This window comes from Hipposideros armiger, unplaced genomic scaffold (genome assembly GCF_001890085.2).
Source record: "Hipposideros armiger isolate ML-2016 unplaced genomic scaffold, ASM189008v1 scaffold_397, whole genome shotgun sequence".
Lineage (NCBI taxonomy): Eukaryota > Metazoa > Chordata > Mammalia > Chiroptera > Hipposideridae > Hipposideros > Hipposideros armiger.
This window is the reverse complement of record NW_017731747.1, coordinates 1193742-1214902: the sequence shown is the minus strand read 5'-3', so window position 1 is coordinate 1214902 and position 21161 is coordinate 1193742. Positions and strand designations below refer to the sequence as shown.

Below are 21161 nucleotides of genomic sequence, written 5' to 3'. Positions count from 1 at the left end.
GTAGTTCCCAAGAGTTAGGATCACAGGAAAATGAATAGGCTGTCTCTTATTTAGGTGCTTGCATAAACTGGATGACTATTTTGAAGAATGGTGTAGAGAGAATTGAATCATTTGGTAGAAATTTGTAGCTCTTTGACCTCAGAGACCTTTTCATTCCTGGAGTCTGTCAAAATGGCCAAGTGGTTTTAGCATCTCAGTGGTATTCTTCCATTTATATAGAAGCTTAATTAGGTTCTTCTAAGCTCACTGAAGATCTGTGGAGACACCTTGTGAAACAGAAAAGCAACAACCCACCTGAATTCTTTGGGCCTCCAACCCACTGTCTATAAAATAAAGACATTGAACTAAATGGTCAGCAGAATAATTCTCAGTACAAAAAAATTCTGTGAGGAGAAAATAGAGATTTTATGATTTGGTGGATAAATATGGTAAAACATTCTAGAATTAGTTCCTTTAAAATTTGGGTTCAAGAATATTTGAAGAAGACACCGTTGAGGAGTGTTTCAATTTCTTGAAAGGCCATCCTGGTGGGATGTTTTGGTTTTTAATTGTTGAAAGTTTTTATTAAGTAAAATGTTGTTAAACCATGAAGACCTCAACTAGGTAAAGTAAATGGACTAGCAAATTGGATCTACCTCTTTTTTATGGTATTAGAGGAGTCAAGTATATAAGGAAGAGCTGCGACGGTGGATTGTCCTGCAAGATGCTGTTGAGGTTTAGAATGAGATAATTTCATGAGCTCACAAACCTTATTTTTATTGTTATTGAAAGTTATCAGGACTTCTTTAGTTGTACTATAAAAGAAGAGTCAACGTCCTTTTCTATAGAAGAGGTAAGATGGACATTTGTGACCTGAATTGAGTGCTTCTATTATTTTATGTGTTCTGCTGAGTACAGTAGTGTATCTATATAGTAGATAATAAATGTTAGTAACATTAGTTGAAAGTAGGAAGGAATTCTTTATAACCTTTTTTCCTCTTTTCTGTACGTCAGCCTCATATGCTTAAGTCAGATAGGGCTTCTAAAACTTAGCTACTCACGATATGAAAAAGGTCAAACTGAATTATTGTTGACAGCATAAAGAACAGATGTTCTCATAATATAAGGAAAAGAGAAAAACTGGTCAATGACTAACAAAGTGATACTTTTGTGAAGTCTCTGTGTGTAGAAATAGCAAAGGAAAATTTCTACAAAACAACCCATATAACCATGGCCTGAAATGTGTGCTCTTATATTATGGGCATATGTGGTCTAGTGTTTAGTCATCATTTAAAATTACACAGTAATTAATAACTTCTAAGGAATTTTAAAACTTCTATTATATATAAGACATAAACTGTGGTCATTAAAACACCTATCAGTATTTTTTTAGTTCACATTGAAGTGTAACCTCAAACAAGAACTCAGCTTCAGATATTTTATTATAACATTACTGTTTGTACTTTGTTGCAAAATGTGAACAGAAGAACTTCTAGAACTTGAGTGCCTTAGAGAACTTGTTCTGTGATGGGAGATCTCAAGCGCAACCAAAATAGAGTGTTCTTATTTTCACCAAGAGACCAACAGACCATATTTTGAATATATATATATATATATATATATATATTCAAGCCAGGCACAGTGTAGACAGTGGGGGCAGTGGGGGCGGTGGGGATTAAGCAGCAAACGAAACTGACAGAAATGCCTGCCTTCCTGGTGCTGTCATTCTGGTCAGCAAGACAGATGAGAAACAAGTCACATGGCAGAGTAGACAGTTACAGGTGCTATGGGGACAGGAAGCAGAGCATGCTGAGTGGGGCTGGGGCTGTGAGGTACGGCCGGCCGGGGCTGCAGTTTGGAACGGGGTGCTCAGGGAGGGCTTCTCGGAGGAGGTGTAAGGGAGTAAGCGATGCTCGTCTGTGGGAAGATGGCCAGGGGAGGGGCAGAGCAGATGCACACTCCCGGGCACTGTGTGCCGAGTCCTGCTTGAGTGAGACACACCCTGGTCCAGTGTGGCTGGAGCAACGAGAGCCAGTGGTGAGGAGCCTGAGTCGTAGAAGACCAGATTTGAGGAGGGGATGTAGGGCCTTGTAGGTCTTTGTAAGGACTTTGGCTTTTACACTAGGGTAGGGAGTCATTGGAGGGTTTTATGCCCAGGAGGGGCCAACTTATACTTTTCAGTCAAAAGAATGCATTGCTGCATAATCAACTGTGCTTGGTTTAGATGATTTGAATTGGGAAAAAAAAATTTCTCTAATGTAGTATTGAGAATGGCAATTTAAACAAGTCTCTGTTTATTAAAATTGCGTTGTTTATTTTTTTAGTCCAACAGATAATGAGGGTCTATTTTGTGTAAGTATCTGTAGTAGGCATTGGGGGATGCAGCACTAACTAGAACATGGTGCTTTCTCACAGAATTAGTAATCTAATGGAAAATTTTTTAAAACCCTATATACAGTGTTTCCCCATGTATTAGACATTCCCATATATAAGACGCACCTTAATTTGGGGGCCCAAAATTTGAAAAAAATGTATTACATAAAGTTATTGAACTCAAGTTTTATTCATCATAAAATTCATGCAACTCCTCATCACTTGCGGGAAATGCAAGTTAAAAAATCTATAACCGGGCCGGCCGAGTGGCGCGATGGTTAAGAACTCGCTTGGGATGCCAGAGGGCCCCGGTTCGGATCCCACATATGAGGGCCAGTGACACTGCTCTCTACAGCTAAGATGCTGAACAACAGCTCAACCTGGAGCTGGGCTGCCATGAGTCGCAGGCGACGGCGTAGGCTGCAGCCCCTGTGGCAGTGGGTTGCCATGGACTACCGTGTGTAGCCAGCAGCCAGCGTGAGCGGCCAGCAGCCACCGTGAGCGGCCGTCCAGAAGCCGGCGACTGATCTGCCTCACCAGGGAAGAGCGCAATGACGGTGCCAACTTGGGCCAGTGAAGCAACATCCTCCACAACTAGATTGAAGAACAAAAATGACAGCAACTTGTCTGTTCCCCTTCCCCCAATTCCCCAGCACTGTTCCCATCCCCCCAATTCCCCAATAAAAATCTAAAAAAAAAAAAATTCTATAACCACTGCATAAGACGCACCCAGTTTTTAGACCCCAAATTTTTTGAAAAAGGGTGCGTCTTATACATGGGAAATACGGTAGTTAAGAGTGTGGCTCATACAGCTTTTCAAGTATAAGGATTGTTTCGTTAAATTATTCCCTAACTTAATGAGCTCCTGTGCTATGTCAGGCACTGTGCAAGATGCCAGGGGACCAACAGGATGCATCCCCTTCGCTGCCGTGGGGTGTGCTCAGCGAGGAGGAGGGCCCGTGAGGGAGGCACTTAGCGCTGAGCCGCTGCGCCGTCTGCACACCTCTGCTGCCCTGCCTTCATCCTCCTTCCAAGACTGCGAGAGGCTGTGTCTTACACACATTTGCGTCTCCAGGCCTGACCCAGTGCCTGGCACTCCGATGTTGCTGGATGGGGTTTTCCCTGTTCTAGCATTTGCTACGTTGTTGTAGAGGCCTGTCGATGCTGCTGCCATGTATCACATTTGCAGTGTGCGTTCCCTTTTGTTTTGTTTTGAATATTAGAGTTGAGAGGACAGTGAACAAACTCTATCAATTAATGGGAATGCGCAAGAGACCAAGAGGGTCCTGTGTTTCCACACAAAGGGTAGTGAGAACGTTTCTTTGTGAAAGTGAAGAATAGTTCTTGCATTTTCTTATGGTAAAGAAATATGTCTTTGTATTGATGCCACTTACCCAAAAAATGGGAAAGTAAAAGATAGACTGAGTAATTAGTCCAAGTGTTTAATGGAGTGTGTGTGTGTGTGTGTGTGTGTGTCCAAACCACTCTACTCATTCGTGTTGCCTGCATAGCCCTTGTAAGAATGTGATTTTGCTATCCTGGAGCTAGTTCCTGGAGATCAGAAACTGCTTCTTACTCACAGATATAGATGGAGCTCCTGTATCTGGCCTGCTGCCTCTCACAGAGTGCCCAGGTGATTCACTGAAACAGGAAAAATGGGGTAGCTTTGAGGGCAAAGAAGAGAGGAACTGGAGAAACTGCAGAGAAGAGTTATGCTCTGGCGTACACCATAAGTTTCCTCAACAGGCAATGGAAAGGGCCTTTAGGTTGAAAGAGTAACCAGTGTCGAAGAATAGTCAAAAGGGCCTAATGTGCCCAGGGAGCATCTTTGGGGTTGTGGGGGTGAGAGAGAAGGGGCCAGATCAGGAGAATGCAGAGGGAAACTACACTGATCAGAAACAACTGGAGGGCTTTACTGCTTTATACTAGTATTTAAATTCCCCCTTTGAATACTGGGGGCTTGTGGAAGGAATGGTTTTAAACAGGCGTGTGACATGATCAGTTGTGTTTGGGAAGAGAATACTGTTAGCAGTGTTACCAGATGGCTTAGAGAGAAGACTTTAAGTAGAAAGACACATGTGACTTTTGAATATGTCCAGCTGAAAGAATCAAATTGAGTTTCAAAGCCCAGGGGAGGGGACAGGCAGACAGTTGTGGAGGTCACTTCATTTTCTTAACTGAAGCCATAGAAGGGCTTACAATAATACAAGGAGAGACTGGAGTGAGAAGAAGAGACAGTCATAGAACCCTGGAAAGGGTAGCAGAAGAGTAGGAGCAGAAATCATAGGGAGACCCCCAAGAAACAGGGTTTAAGACAAAAGGAAGAAAGAATTTGAGGAGGAGAGTAGTGGTAAACAGTATCCAGTGCCAGTAATATATAATCAGACAAAGTCTGAGATGAGGCTTTTGGATTTAACCATGATGAGTTGTATGTAATGTTTGCTGCTTTTGAAAGTTTGTCTGATCTCTTTCATTAGATTTTTAAATCATTCATGGGAAGAATCATAGCACCAACTTTAACTTTTCTAACAATGTCTGACAATCAATTAGTAGATGCTGAACCAGTTCTTTGCAGTGGTTTTGGGATACTCGATAAAAAATTGACTGGGATTAGATTTTAAAATGTTATATAGAAATACAAATTATTTTGGACATGATGCACATATAGAAAGCAACTTGTATATCTAAGACCATGCTTTCAGACTGAAGTAAAATTATAAGCAGTGTTACATACAAATATACATTTGCCATTGGTATTTTAAATTGAGTGTTATACTATAGTGATTTTTCTTTATTTGTTTGCATAGCCTGGCACCTGTGTTTGCTCTGTTTGTACCATTTTACTGCTCCATACCGAGAGTCCAAGTGGCACAAATTCTGGGCCCGTTGTCCATCACAAACAAGACATTGATTTATATATTGGGACTACAGGTATAGTATGCATTTTTATGTTCACGTTTCTTTAACCAGATCTTTCTTTTTTTTTTTTTGGTCTTTTTGTCATTTGATCTCCTTGAAAACAATGTTTTATTTCCCATAAGTTTGGCTTCGTGATCTATATCAAATGTTCAGAGGAAGTGTTACAGAATGAGAACATCAAGGTATATAAGGCACTAGAGTACTTTCATAGCCTTTAGAATCTGATAAGAGCTTTCACTGTAATTTGTATCAGTGGAAAATATTTTAATTTCATTATACAATTGTGTATAAGGACTTTTAAAAAATTGTAGTATGAAGTGGAAACAAATGAGAACAGTCAAAAGGTAGAAAGTGGAAAATCACAGTCAAAGTTAATTTATTGAATACGGTGTCACACATAAAGCTCTGAAGAAGGAGCCGGGTACGCTTTACAGCCCGAGCTTTGGGGTTTGTTAGAAACATTATCAATGTGATAACTTCTGTGTCGCATGGGCGTGATAGCGCAGTCACCATCTGCTACATCATTTGATATGAAGACCAGTTGGGCACTGATTATTTGACTTCAATTGAAAAAGGTTGTTTCCACCAGTATTCAGTAAATATGGATCACGTTCTGCGGGGTTGCAGGCCCCATGGTAGAAGAGACATAGGATTTTCAGTTTTCCACCTGTAATACTTATCACTTTTCTTTCACTCTCACAGCTTTTTTTGATGTGAAACTTGTATTCTGCTCCTTCCTGGGGCACCATGTACAGCTTGGCCTTTGATCCATTGTTAATGCTCAGAATGTTCCTTGCCCCACACGTCTCAGACCGGATACTAGTGTCTCTAAACTGCCCTCCTCCCTCCCCTTTTGACCTTTAGCGTTTCCTCTACTTCTCTCGTCCGCTGTCATGTGTTATCAATGGCTCATCTGGAGTGGGTGTTTCCTTACGACTTTTATAGCCGTTTTTCATGAAACCTGTTTTTTTCTTCCTCTCAACCTCCATAGCGTTACACTCTCCCTTATCCTTCTTAATATTCATCTAACCTAATAGCCCATTTCTGCAGTTTATTCATCTTACTTGGATTTGCTGTGGCCTGCTTATTTTAAACAATAAAAATAAAAAAGATGTTAACATCAAGGCACAACGCAATGGTAGAAGAGTACCCTGGACCTGGGGCCGGAAACCCAAGTTCTAGTTCTAACATGCCTCTCGCTAGCTTGAGACTTGGGCCAAGTTATGGAAGCCTTCAGAGCCTTGTGTTGACTCTAGAGTTCCTTCCAACTCTGAAGTTATAAGCCATCTTTGAGAGTAAAAAACATCGTTTTATGAGCTATGGAGTAGAAATTCAGTGGAGTATTGTGGAAAGTCTTTGGAGTCAAGTGGGCTTTGCTTTAATTTCTTGCTCTGATAATTATTTGCTTTTGTCATCTTTTCTGAGCCCCCGTTTTCCCATCTGTGAAGTGCGGTAATAATATCTATCTTACAGGGTCATTTGAAGGATTAGAGATAATAGCATGGGGTGTTTAGGGTAACCTGAACAGGTCATAAGAAATGAGTCAGTTAGTTCCTATTATTAATTAATAATTTATGTCTCTGTAGCTACCACCATTGGTGTTCTGAAATTGTGAATGGTTTTTTGTTTTGTTTTGTTTTGGTTTTGGTGAGGTAGAAGTTGATACCAGAAAGTGAAGGTGAAGATGCCTCATTAACTTCTTGATAAAATCTAAAGTCCTTAGCGTGAGTGGCATCCAGGGTTCTTCTTCCCTATCCAGTATCGACTTCCACCCCTCCCGACCTTCAAGCGAGTGTGAACCCCTTATTTTTATTTTCTCCCTCCCTCCCTCTCTCCCCCTCCTTCCTTCTCTCCTCTCTGGACCTTCGCATATGTTTCTGAGCCTTTCTGGCTCCCATGCAGCAGCTTCTTAAAGCTATAGACAGTTGAATGAATGAATGAATGAATGACTTTAATCATTATCAGAAGAGCAAAAATGTTTGTGAAGTCATTTAAGTATCAAATGGCTTGAGGGCCAGTCATGTAATGCCCTGTGCTAGGGACTGAGGAGGGTAAAATGAAATATGAGATGTGCCACCTGTTGTCGAGGAGCCCAGCAGTGAGAAAAAAACACTGTCAAAACATGAGCAGACACAATGGGACCAAACATACAATACAATGAGGGGCTTAAGAGTCCAAAAGAAATACGTTTTTACTGACAAAATTAATGATATGCTCATCTTACTTGTGTGTGAAACAGTCTCATGGAGAGGTCATGAGCACAGGGCTCTGGAGCCAGACCACTTGGGTACATACTCGCAGGCCCACCACCCTCCAGCTCTTTGACCTTGAGCAAATCCCTTAACCTCTCCATTTTCTCATGGGTAAAACAGAGTTAATAATAGAGCTTACCTCATATGGTGATTAGGAAGATTCAGTACATTTAATATATGGAAGGCATTAAGATCACAGCTTGGCACATAATAAGTGCTACGAAAGTGTTAGCTATTTTATTATTCTCTATATTTTTAGAAGAAAACTACAGAAAAATATTTTCCACATAACTATATCCTTGTTATTGTCAGAGTCATTTACACTGCATAAGCATCCATGCTACGTCAAAGGACTAAATTTTAGATCAAGGGATTAAATTTAAAGTTGCAACCAATGCTCATTTCTACGTAAGCTGGTGCTAGAGCAAAGCTTATCAGCCTATTTTTACCTGTGCTGTCATCTCTTACCTTTGTATCTGCCTTCTTTCTATGTATCTCTGTTTTGTATGTATCCTTGCTAAATGTGCATAACTTTGAGGTTTTCATCCAACACAATGTCAGCAATGAACCTGGGTGTCCTACTCCTTTCTGTATGAGCAGAAGTATTTAAGCTCCCAATCTGAAAATCTACATATGAAGAAACACTAGGCTCCAAATCTTTATTATTTTGCAGGAACACTTTGAGGTGTCTTAGGACTTTTTTTATACCCTGACCACAATTCTCAGATAAATGATTTGGAAAACAAAGGGAGAGATTTCATAAGACTTAATTCTAATTGCTTTTGCCATTAATTTACTTTGATATCATTACTTACTATAGTTTGCTCTTCCTTGGATGAACTGGAATGAGAATATCAACAGTTAAACAGAATAGCATTGTACATGGACTTATATGCTTGCAAAATTCTTTTCATCTAAATTTAGAATAACGAGAAATTAAAATGAGAATTATGTAAACTAATATTACATGTTGTTACTTAACACAAAGCATTGGATAGTGACTACATATTTTGTATCTTGTTAGTTCTAATAATTCCTTTATATGTGGTATTTTGTCTTGTTTAAGTCAATTAATGTTCATTTTTAAATAAGAATATGCTTGAATTTCATTTATTTTCCTTTGCATGGGAGTGGGCCAGGTTCAACCAATCCATTTTAGGCTACGAAAGGTAGAGGTTTGGTTAAAAAAAAAAAGAAAAATTAATATATTATTTTCTTTCAAATAACAGAATTGATATTTATTAATTTTCTATTTGTTCATATTAAGATATAGAATACTTAGCATAAATGGTTATGATTATAGTTGTATAAAAATAAGTGTGCTGTGATTAGCAGTTGAATTTCATTTTTAGTTGCCTTTTTTTTTCTTTTATAGCTTTTCACCTCTGGTTCCTACATCTGGATTGTAGCCATAAGTGGACTTGTAAGTGTGATTCCCTTCTCCCTCATTTCCTCTCTTTTCTGAAGAAACTTTAGAAAAAAATGTCATGTTTAGATTATGGGTCATATTCAGTTGTCTCCAACATTCTTTTAATCATGTCAGGTTCTGTATCAATGCTACTTCCTTAGTGATGAAAAAGGGCCAGTTATGTGGATAATTGAGATGAAGAAGGCCCGTTTGTCTCAGTTTTCAGGTAATTTTGATGAAAGTTTTAGGTGAATTTCTTATCAGTGTTATTTTTAAATTACATTAGTGATCAAACTCATAGTAGGAAAAAAATGACAGAAAAAGAAAATGAAGAAGTTGAGCTTACTAAAAATAATGAGAGGTATTCTGCTTGTTTTGTAAAGGACACTGTCATGCAAGGGAAAAAACAATAAGGTTAAGTGGAAAGTCAGGTGGATTGGAACTGACAGAAGACTCATGAGGATGTGTGGCCAGAGAAGGAAGAAGTGAATGAGCCTAAGGATTTGGGTGGTGTCCCATTTGTGTGCTAGAACGTCTTCATCTCACCCATCCCCATGACACTGTATAATATATATGTTTTTTATTTTAATAAGCACTTGTCTTACACTCTATTTATGAGGTATTTTTTAAAAATCTAGAACATGAAATTAAACTTTATTTTTCATCCATGACTTAAATTTCAACTCCCAAATTTATATGAGTATAAGTTTATAACTAGTATATATGGAATACAGTTTTAATTTCTTTCTCGGAAAAGACTTAAGAAAATGACAGAATGGATTCACAATAATATGTGAACATCAAAGGGAGAAGATTTGGAAATAACTGTGTATTCCACTGCAGACACTTTAACTTTAGTAAACGATCGCTATAACTTGTTTGCTCGTGAATGGTATTTTGGGCTACTGTGTCATTACTGTAAGCCTGCTCACTTCTCTCTTTCTTCTATGCTATCGGTATTATTTCCGTTGTATTTGTTCTTTTCGTATACAATTTACTCCTTCATTCCCCACCGCTTCCAACCAAACTCTGGGGATGGAAGTCTCTATTTTCGCCTCACTAAGTATTTTCTCAGATACCAGATACCTGACTTGCTTCAGGACCATAGTGCTGAACTCCACTGTGAGGTCATTAAACTATTTGAGCTACGTGGTATTCCTAAGATGTGCAGTGACTTAGAGACAGCTGAGTCTCTGGGTCAGACTGAGTCTGGGGCACAATTGCCAGGCTCTCCCTAGTCTAATCTCATCTCCACTTGAACTGCCATCGTGATTGATTGCTACTTAACCAGCCTACGAACAATAAATAGATAGCTTATTGCTTTCATCATTAGAGCAGCATGAGAATTTACTATTTCTTTCATGATGCTGTTTCTCTTAGAAGTGATGGTCTGTTTTGGTTCTTTTTCTAAAGCGTTCAGGAATTTCAGAAGTACTTTATTGTATGCTATTTCATTGGGTTAATTTATCCAACTGCTTCTCTGAGAACTCATTTTGTGACCCATTTGTTTTTTGTTTGTTTGTTTGTTTTTAAAGATTTTTGGGGGGGAATTGGGGGAGGGAACAGCGTTGGGGAATCGGGAAAGGGGAACAGATAAGTTGCGGTCCTTTTGTTCTTCAGTCTAGGATATTAAAGTTATTTGTGACTCTTCGGTTTACACATAACTGATTCTAGCATCAAAGGCTGAAATTAACAAAGCCACAGCTTGTCCCAGATGTCTCTTGCTCAACATGACTTCTCCTCTTCCCATATGTATCACGTGACTTCTCTTTTTTTTTGGTTTCATACTAAATAAGACACTAAAAAGAAAATAAAATTCGTACTGCCAAAAAGAAATGCACAGGTGGTATTCAGTGTTTTGGGGGAATGTTAGAAAACCTGTTGCTAAAATTTCACCTTTCAGCATTAAAATCAGTAGTTTTTCTAGCATACTGTATGTGTTAAGGAAGTAATTTTATTGGCAGTTATGTATTTTTTTTAAGAGAAAGAGCTTTTTAAAAATAAAACATTTGTGTAAAACATAAGTCATGTTATGTTGTCATAGGAACCAAAAACTTTACTCATGTTTTCTGGAAAGCTGCCAACTTTGGTTTAGTTTATTTTATTTACTTATTGGTGGATTATTTTGGTTATGCTAGTTTTTCTTTCTCCTTGTATCACTTATTCTAGCACGATTATAAATATTTCTGATATATTAACTTTAAACTATCCCACTGATTAAAAAAGGAGATTGATAAATTACATTTAAATTACATTATCATTATAATTTATAATGATGTAATTGATAAATTACATCAGTACAGTATTTCACTAGGTGGGAATCCACTTTCTGTCTTCAGTGATATCACCAAAAAGAATGAGGACTAAATTTTTTTCCTGGGTTGAGGGGGGCAAATAGTGTTTGGCTTACCAGGAGCATAATAAGTTATTTTGCCTAGGACAGCTGTCATTCTTCAGTTCCATCAGAGATTCCAGCTGCTGCCTTTCCTTTCTGGAAAGGTTAAAGGGCATCTGGTTTTGCTGAAAGATTACTTTGAGATTATTCACATAACATGTTTTTATGTTGCATTGTTCGTCCGTTGGCAATTTTGGTTTTTTAATACCAACATTTAACATTTAAAATAGTACTGTTTTCATGAAAGGTTGCAAAATCGTCTTTGGAAAGCTTAGCTATGTAGTATCCAAGTGAAATATTTCAGTTTAAGCAAGAACTTAACAAATGTTAGTGTACATGTGCCTCCATTGTATTCTCACCATGATGTTTAACTCTTCTTCTTAATGTCTTTGGTGAGAGATCTTCAAAAACTGATCTTGAAAAGAAGACCTTAGATACTGTGTTTACTTCAAAAGGAGACCTTTATGTATTTACAGTGTCACTAATCTTGTTGCACATTAATCCTTTTTTTCCTTAGAGAAAATGTTTCTTACTTATTGAACTTTATTTAAGTTCTTTTGTGAGACTTTGGGCCATCCATATCTCTCTGCACTTCTTCATTTTCTGCCGTTTTATGAATCATGGTAGTGAGTCATTACCACTGGGCTGTATCCTAAGTCTCAAAAGCTGAAGTCTCAGGCCTGAGCTGACTCTGGTGTGATTAAAATAGAAAGAGCCTGCTTTGCCGATCATCTGTCTTTACAGTTCACGTATTTCTTATCATTTGGTCCTCTTCAAGCTATTTGGGTGCGAATGAGTAGATAAGGCTGTATTTCTCAGACTGACGGCTTCTCCCTTCAACATATCCCTTTATGGCCTGCCCATTTCCTGTGTTTGTTACCCATTCTGTTCAGTACATCAGACTTTGATTTTGTTGTGATCAAGCAACCTCACTGTGAAAAAAAAAATCTGCCCCACCCAATAAGATTAGCAACACAGATTGACACCAGATTATGTAGGACTTTGAATATTGTCTGAGTTGGTTTTTTTTTTCCTGTGGGCAGTGGGGATCTTTAAAGCTTTTCAAACAAAAAACTTCAGGATGGTACAAGGTTATAGAAGTCTTATTAGGGTTTGTAAATCATAAAAAAGTGGAAGGGAAAAATGAGCAATCGAAGGAGTCAGGATGGCTCATTTGTAGGCTGTGATTTGCCTTTCTCTCTTCCCTCCACAATAGTTTTAAAGACAAAAAAGAAAACATTGTCCTATGGTATCTATAAAAGAAAAGGCACCGAAAGGAACCTTGTGTTTATTGGGTTTCCAAGTCATGGTATAACGTGAAGGGGAAAGCTTATGAATAGCATAATCTACTGTGGAAATCTAAAGTGCTTTGAAATTTTGGAGCCCTGACCGGCTTCCTGGGTGAACAGAGAATGAGACGTTGGGTCCTCTGAGCCTTCCTCTGCTTTTCGCGTCTTTCTCCTGTCTTCATACCTCCTTTTCTTCTCACTTATTCTTCCTTTCCTTAGATTTCTTCTCCACATTGACCAAAGAAGGGTACAATGTAGCAGGTCAGATAACTCATCTGCTGCCCAAGGTTTTCTCCTGAATTTTAGGGATTGAGATTAATTTCCCGCAGTTTATTGAATGAGGACAGAAGCTGCAGAGGGAAGTCAAGGCTGGGTAGAACTGTGAGGTTGGTTGGGCTTGTGAAAGGACCAAGTATAAATTAGAAGACGACATTAGATTCTTAGGAAACATTCATATTTAGAGAGTGCTTTCACCTTATAGCTAAAATAGTGTTTATAATCCCAACACAGAATCGAGTGCCTATCAGTCCATTGTATCCCCCATATTGATTTTTTCATGCCTACTGTCTTCCCCCCTTTTCCTTCCTCCTCCCCTCTCCTGACCTCAGGTATCCTGGACATACTGAAAGAAACCGTCTGTCCTCTGCCTTGTCATGCAACTCAGTCCAGGGTTGACAGGGAATATCTTATTAGACAGGTATTACACAGGAAGGGAGTGACTAATAGACTTCGATTTTTAGATATTCAATGCAAAATAAATGGAGTTATGCTAATGTCTTGATAAAACTGTCACAGAAGTGCCATATAAAATATAGCTATAAAAATTTTATTACTGCAACTTATCTTTTACCTGTAGGCAAAAATCTAGCCTCCTTTCAAAGCCTTTAAAATTGTGGCCCCTTGTACCTCTCTCAACCCCTGTGTACCATAGATTTTAGTGACACCGAATATGTCAGTGTTCCCAAACATCTCGTCCTAGCTCAGGATTCTGTGCCATTGTGCATTCACTGTTTTTCTTTAACAAACAAACGGCACTTACTATGTACCAGGCACTTGTAGTGGATCATACTATTTGTTCAGATATTTTTGTTCAAAATATTTGATGCCCCTCTCTCCAGGCCCCTCCCTGTAGTTCACTGCATGCCCCGTTAACATCAGGCTTTGCTCTGTGACGTACATTAGCTACTAAAATATGAATAGATGCGATGAATGCTTCACAAGCAGAAGTTTTAGGAGCCATTGCATGGTCCTGCCATTGTTCTCTTCCCTTTACCATGAGGAGAACATGTGCCATAGAGAAGCCCAGGTCCCAGAGGGAAGAAGACACACACAGCAGGGCTGTGGGCAACACGGAAGATGAGTGAGAAGTAAGTCTTTGTATAAGCTGCTGAAATGTAGGATAATTTGTTACACTATGATCTAGAGAAAGCAGACTAACACAGCTCTTTTCTAAGCCCTTTACAAGTATTATCTTCACTAGTCCTCATAAAAGTCTGATGAAGTAGGGACTGTTACCCCCATTTTATAGATGAAGAAACTGGGGGCACAGAGAACTTAAGTAATTTGCCAACAATATAAGCTGGTAAGTAGTGGAGACAGGATTCAAATGCAGATTCTCAAGCTTTAGTGTCTATGTTTTTAAGATGTAGCTTTGCATAACCACATGCAGCGTCTCCCAACTACATCCCTTCTCTCACCATTAAGGTCCCTTCTTTTCCTAGAAAAATCACATTCATTTAAGTTCTGACTCTGATGATTTTTCTGAGTCGTCCCTGTCTTCCAGTTTAGGAATTATACATTATTCCTTATAATCCCCAGTGCCGAGCACAATGTCTGGTATTTTATTTACATTATATAAATAATTGTTGAGGTTTAAAATTCAGTATTATCAAAATAATTTTTTTTATTTTTTTAAGATTTTATTGGGGATTTGGGGGAAGGGAACAATGTTGGGGAATTGGGGAAGGGGAACAGCCAAGTTGTCCTTCAGTCTTAGTTGTGGAGGGCGCAGCAAGCTCAGCTCTAAGTCCAGTCATGCCACTCAGCTCAAGGTGCTGTGTTCAATTAGTTGTGGGTAGGCGTAGCCACCATCCCAAGTGGGAGTCGAACTGGCAGCCTTGTTGTTAAGAGTGCACGCTCTATCCCCTGAGCCACCCGAGCAGCAGCACAGCTCGAGGTGCTGAGTTCAGTCTTCAGTTGCGGGCAGGTGTAGCCCACCATCTCGAACAGGCAACCTTGTTGTTAGGAGCAAGTGCTCTCACCAACTGAGCCATCCAGCCACCTGTTGGCAGCTCAGCAGCAGCTCAGCTCAGGCACAGCTCACTGGCCCATGTGGGAATTGAACTGGCGACCGTGTTGCTCAGAGCTCGCACTCTTGAGCAATCTCTTAACCAACTGAGCCACTCAGTCGGCCTTTATCAAAATATTTTCTGCACTGTAAAACACTGTGACACTTTGTGATTATCAGCATGTTTTCAATGTGTACTGCCTTACTAGCTTCTTGACACAGTCTTGATAGTGGTGGAGAACTAGGGCTTCCCATTTTAAAGATGAAGAGGCTGAAGTTCCGGTTGCACAACCAATGGGTGATAGAGCCAGAACTAAAGGCCAGGTGTTCCCTTCATGATCCAGTGCCTTTCATTGTACTTTTCAAGGCTCTAATTCATGTCTGTTTCAACTACAAGACACTTATGTACAAAGCTATTCTTAGATCTTCCCTTGACTCTTCCAGTAAAATGAGGCCCTGTTGATCATCAGTGGAGACACGATTCTGGAAGGGAGATCCTGGATATGAAGAAGTTTTAAAAGCACCCAGAGGTGCCGAAAGATACATGTCAATGAAAGCTTTCTGCAGCCTTCACTATCAATTTTGTGGGCCAACCAAAGTCCAAGAAAAGTTTATCCCATTGGCAGCTTCTGCTTTCTTCCTGACATGAAAAATCCAGCCTGTAGCTTTACTTTCTATTCTAAGATCATCAAGAAATTTAACTGGTCCTCCATATATTGGATTAAAGATGCAGCTCAAACCTCACCTTCAACAAACTCATTGTCTGTTTTTCTGACATTGTCAGGTACAAGAAAATGTAGTAAAGAATAGCTATCAGAAAGTTTAAGGGTAATTTAAATACATTTACCTGGTTCAGTAGTGCTGCTGGTCAAAGGGGAAAAAATGGCAATAAGGAAGCAGTTATGAAAACATCATACTTTTTAATTTTACATGATTACTGGTAGATTATCATGTCAGTTGCAACACAGAGCATTTTCCCACAGGGTCTGTCTTCTCTTTTCCCTATCAAGAAATGGAATGTCTTGAATCAATTTTGATTACCTCTTTAAATTGATGGGTTTTTAAATAGAAATGTCCAATGTTTCTTTCTCTTTGGGGCTGACTATGTTGATATTTCTCTTTTATCTTGATGATAACTTCTGGGAAATAACTATGGTAAAAATCAGTGCATGTTATTTTAAATATATTCATTATTTATAAATAACAGCATAGCTTATCAAAAAGTATTCTTGAGATACAATGCAAGATGGCAGAGTAGATAAATGCTGTGTTTGCCTAATCCTATGAACACATCGAAATTACAACTAAATGATAGAAAGCCATAGTCTAGCTGAACAGAATTTTTTATAACTAAGGCTATAAATAAGAAGCCACATCAAAACTGGTAAGAGGGGTGGAGATGTGAACCAGGCTGGCCCCAAACCTTCGCGTGGTGGATGAAAACTGAGAGGGATACAGAGGTTCCGCACAGAGGAGAGAGGGACCCCAGCCCCACACCAGACTCCCCAGCCCAGAGTTCTGGTACTGGAAAGAGAAGCCCCCACTACATCTGGCTGTGGAAAACAGTGGGGATTCCAACCATCCAGGTGGGAAAGAAGGCTGTAGGAAACCCAGATGTCCTTTTAGAGGACCCACATAGACAAGCTCACAGGATCTCACCCTGGGCTCTGGTGGAGGGACAGTGACTCAGGGTACATCGGAGCCATACGAGGAAAGACTGAGTTGTATGGCTGCAGGGCAAGGACTGCAGGGACAGTTGCCATTTTCCCTGTGTGGGGTCCTTCTCCAGTGGAACTGGCAGATGGGGGCCATCTTCCTGTGTGAGCCCTCCCCCATGACCATGGCCAAATCTGAATCTGAATTGGCCTGGTGAGCTCCACTTGCTCCACCCTGGTGACTCACTGAGACCGCCACAGCCAACTCTATACTGCAGGAGGCTTTATCAGTGGCTGAACTTTATGGGAGCTGGCAGCTAGCAGCAGGCCCTAAGTGTTCTGGCTTTTTCGGAACTACCCCAAACATGATACTGGTGGCAGCTCTCCTCAATTCCAAGTGTGGCCTCTCCCACGCACCTCCAGGTCCAGCACAGGAAGCAACCAAGTGTGGACCACTTTGTAGCTCCTACCAGGTACTTCCCAGCTGATGACAGGCAGTGGCTGACCTGGGCCTGGACCAGAGTCCCTCCCAAGATACCCCAGAACCAACATACTTGGAGGTTGGCTTCAGACCACAGCAGAACACCTCCCAATGAGCCCCAATGGCACACCCAAGGGGTGTTCTCAGCAGGTATCAGAGTTTGCTGAAATGAATACCACTCGGTGGGGTAAGTACCCCCCACAGCTGCCCATAAGCTTGAATGTGGCCAAACCCCACAGCCAGTCAACCTGGGATTCAGTTCCACCCACTGACATGCCAATAGCAATCAAGGCTCAACTATAACAGGAGGGCACACACAACCCACACAATGGACACTCCTGGAGCACCCAGTGCAGGTGACTAGGGAGACTGTGCCACTGGGCCCCACAGGGCACCTACTGCATAAGGCCACCTGGCAATTTTGGGAGCTGTAGCAGATCTACCTAATACATAGAAATAACAGAGAGGCAGCCAAAATGAAAAAATAAAGAAAGACATCCCAAATAAAGGAACAGGAGAAAACTTCAGAAAAAGAACTAAACGAAATGGAGGCAAGCAGTCTACCAGAGATGGAGTTCAAAATACTGGTTATAAGAATGCTCAAGGAACTTAGTGAGAACTTCAATAAAGAGATAGCAAGCATTAAAAAAAAGACATAGAAACCATAAAAAATAACCAGTCAGAAGTCAAGGATACAGTAACTGAAGTGAAGAATGCACTAAAAGGAGTCACCAGCAGACTAAAGGAAGCAGAGGAATGAATCAGTGATTTGGAAGACAAAGTAGCATAAAACACCCAATTGGAACAGCAAAAGGAAAAAAGAATATAAAGAATGAGGATAGTTTTAAGAGACCACTGGGACAGCATCAAGTGCAACAACATTCTCATCATAGGGGTACCAGAAGGAAAAGAGAGAAAGCAAGGGATTAAGAACCCATTTGAAGAAATAATGACAGAAAACTTCCCTAACCTGGTGAAGGAAATAGGCATACAAACCCAGGAAGTGCAGAGAGTCCCAAACAAGATGAACCCAAACAGGCCCACACCTAGACACAATAATAATTGAAATGGCAAGGGTTAACAACAACAAGAGAACCCTAAAAGCAGCAAGAGAAAGGCAATTAGTAATTTATAAGGGAGCTCCCATAAGATTGTCAGCTGATTTCTCAACAGAAACTTTGCAGAACAGAAGGGATTAGCAGGAAATATTCAATGTGATGAAAAGCAAGAACCTACAACCAAGGCTACTGTACCCAGCAAGGCTTTCAGTTAAAATTGAAGGAGAGATAAAGAGCTTCCCTGAAAAAAAAAAAGCTAAAGAAATTCATAACCACCATACCAGTATTACAAGGAATATTAGTGGGACTTCTTTAAGGTGAAAAAAAAAATTAAAAATATGAATAAAATGGCAATAACTACCTAGCTACCAATAATTACTTTCAATGTAAATGGATTAAATGCTCCAATCAAAAATGTAGGGTGGCTAAATGGATAAATAAAACAAAGCCCTACATATGCTGCCTACAAGAGACTTACTTCAGATAAACACACAGACTAAAAGTAAAGAGATGGAAAAAGTTATTTCATGAAAATGGAAATGAAAAAAAAACACCATAAAACCTGGGTTAGCAATACTTATGCCAGACAAAATAGACTTTCATACAAAGGCTGTGACAAGACACAAAGGACCCAGTAATCCCACTGCTGAGTATTTATTTGAAGAAACCTAAAACACTACTTCGAGGGAACATATGCATCCACATGTTCATTGCAGCATTATTTACAATAGCCAAGATGTGGAGGCAGTCTGGGCATCTGTTGATGGATGAATGAATAAAGAGGAGGTGGTATAATACATACTCGTACATACAGTGGAATATTGCTCTGCCATGGAAGGGAATCGGTTCTTTACATTTTTGACGGCATAGATGGACCTGGAGGGTATTGTGCTGAGTGGAGTATATCAGACAGAGAAAGAGATATGCAGTGTGATTTCACTTACATGTGGAATCTAAAGAACAGAATAAACAAAACAGAAACACAATCATAGATACAGAGAACATTTTGATGGTTGCCAGATGGGAGGGGGTTTGAGGAGGTGGGTGAAAAACGGGAAAAGATTAAGAAGTACAAATTGGTTGTTACGAAGTAGTCATGGGGACATAGGGTATAGCAGAAGGAATAGTCAATAATATTGTGATAACTAGGTATGGTGTCAGATTTATCAGGGTGATAGATGAGAGGAGTTGGGGGACAGGGTAAAAAAGATGAAGGGACTAAAAAGTACAAATTGGTATTTGTAAAATAGTCATGGGGATGTAAAGTAAAGCATAGGGAATATAGTCAATAATATAGTAATAACTGTATAATGCCAGGTGCTTACTAGACTAGTCAGGGGGATCGCTTCTTAAATTATACAAATGTCTAACCACTGAGCTGTACACCTGAAATTAATACAAAATAATATTGAATGTCAACTGTAATTGAGAAATTTAAAAAGTGGGGGGAAAGGTGAAGGGGAATAAGAGGTCCAAATTTCCAGGTATAAAACAAATAAGTCAAGTACAGCATGGAGAATATAGTCAATAATAATGTGATAGCATGGTACGGTGTCAGATGGTTGCTGAACGTACAGTGATCACTTCTTTAGGTATATAAATGTTGAACGACTCTGGTGTACACTGAAACTGATATAATGTTTATGTTAACTATATTTTTTAATAAAAACCTTTTTTAAAAGCACATACAAAATTCCCACATATTTTTCAAAATAAAGGTACAAACAAACTCTTTTCAATAAGAGACAGAGAAAAAAAAGTATTCTCATGTTAGTTCATGTTAGCTGGGAACATTTTTAAAGTATCAGAGTTTTTGTTGCTAAAGATTGTTTTTAGTCTGCTAAAATCCCACATCTTTTATAAAATTTAAAAGATTTATGTATCTAGAATTGTCTAGATCTTTCTAGATTTTCACATTTACTTTTTTATGAAAAATTCTTTTTTTCTGTTTATGAAAGTGTTGTTTACATTCAATAAAGTTCACTAATTTTAAGTGTACAGTTTGGTTAATTTTGGTAATTGTATACAGTTGTGTAACCACCACCACAATCAGGATAAAAAACAGTTCCTTCACCCTGAACATTTTTTTTATTCCTTTTGCTCTCTGTCGTCTCACCCACTGTCATCCCGTTAAACCAATCTTCTTTATGTCATTATAATTTTTGCCTTTTCTAAAATTTTATATAATTGCAATCGAATAGTATGAAGTCTTGTGTTTGATTTCTTTCACTTAACATGATGTTTTTGAGATCGATCTGTTTTATTAATATTTTATTTCTTGTTGTACATATTAATCTATGGTATGGTTAATACCACAATCAGTTTGTTTATCTATTCACCAGTTGAACATTTGGGTTACTTCCAGGTTTGAATTATTATGAATCTGCTATGACATCTGTGTACATACATTTCTGTGTGGGCATACGCTTTAACTTCTCTTGGGTAAATACCCAGAAGTAGAATTGTTGGGTCATATGATAAATGTATGTTTAACATTATAAGGTACTACCATATTATTTTACAAAGTGTCTGTACAATTTTGCATTTCCACCATCAAAACATGAGTGTTCCAGTTGTTCCACATCCTTGCCAAGACTTGGCATTATCAGTTGTTTTAACTTTAGCCACTCTAGTTGGCGTGTAGTGGTATCTTATGGTTTTAATTTGCATTTCTCTAGTGACTAGTGATATTGAGAGTGTTTTATGGGCCTGCTAACCATTTGTATATCTTCTTTTTTGAGGTATCTGTTCAAATCTTTTACCCATATTTTCATTTGTCTTGTAATTGAGTTAAAATAATTGTTTTTTACATTCTGGAAATAAACCCTTTGTTGGATATATTTTATAAAAAAATTATCCCAGTATGTGGCATGCCTCTTTGTTTCCCTAAGTGTCTTTCAATGAGCGAAGTTTTTCATCTTGATTAATTCAGTGTTTAAATAGATTCTGGTGGTTGTTTTTTTGTTTTTGTTTTTTTTTATGTCTTATTTAAGAATTTTTTGCTTATCCAGTGTTGCGGAGATTTCATCTTATATTTTCTTCTAAAATTTAATAGTTTTTTTTTT

At 39.0% G+C, this 21161-nt stretch overlaps 1 protein-coding gene across 1 annotated transcript in view; it reads left to right on the top strand.

Annotated features, from left to right (window-relative positions):
* UBAC2 (UBA domain containing 2) overlaps positions 1-21161 on the top strand; it is a 172234-nt gene that overhangs the window by 103508 nt on the left and 47565 nt on the right. Inside the window, exons 5-6 of the mRNA XM_019663688.1 lie at positions 5160-5283; positions 8899-8946. Coding sequence (XP_019519233.1) covers positions 5160-5283; positions 8899-8946 — 172 coding nt within the window. The remainder of the gene's footprint in view (positions 1-5159; positions 5284-8898; positions 8947-21161) is intronic.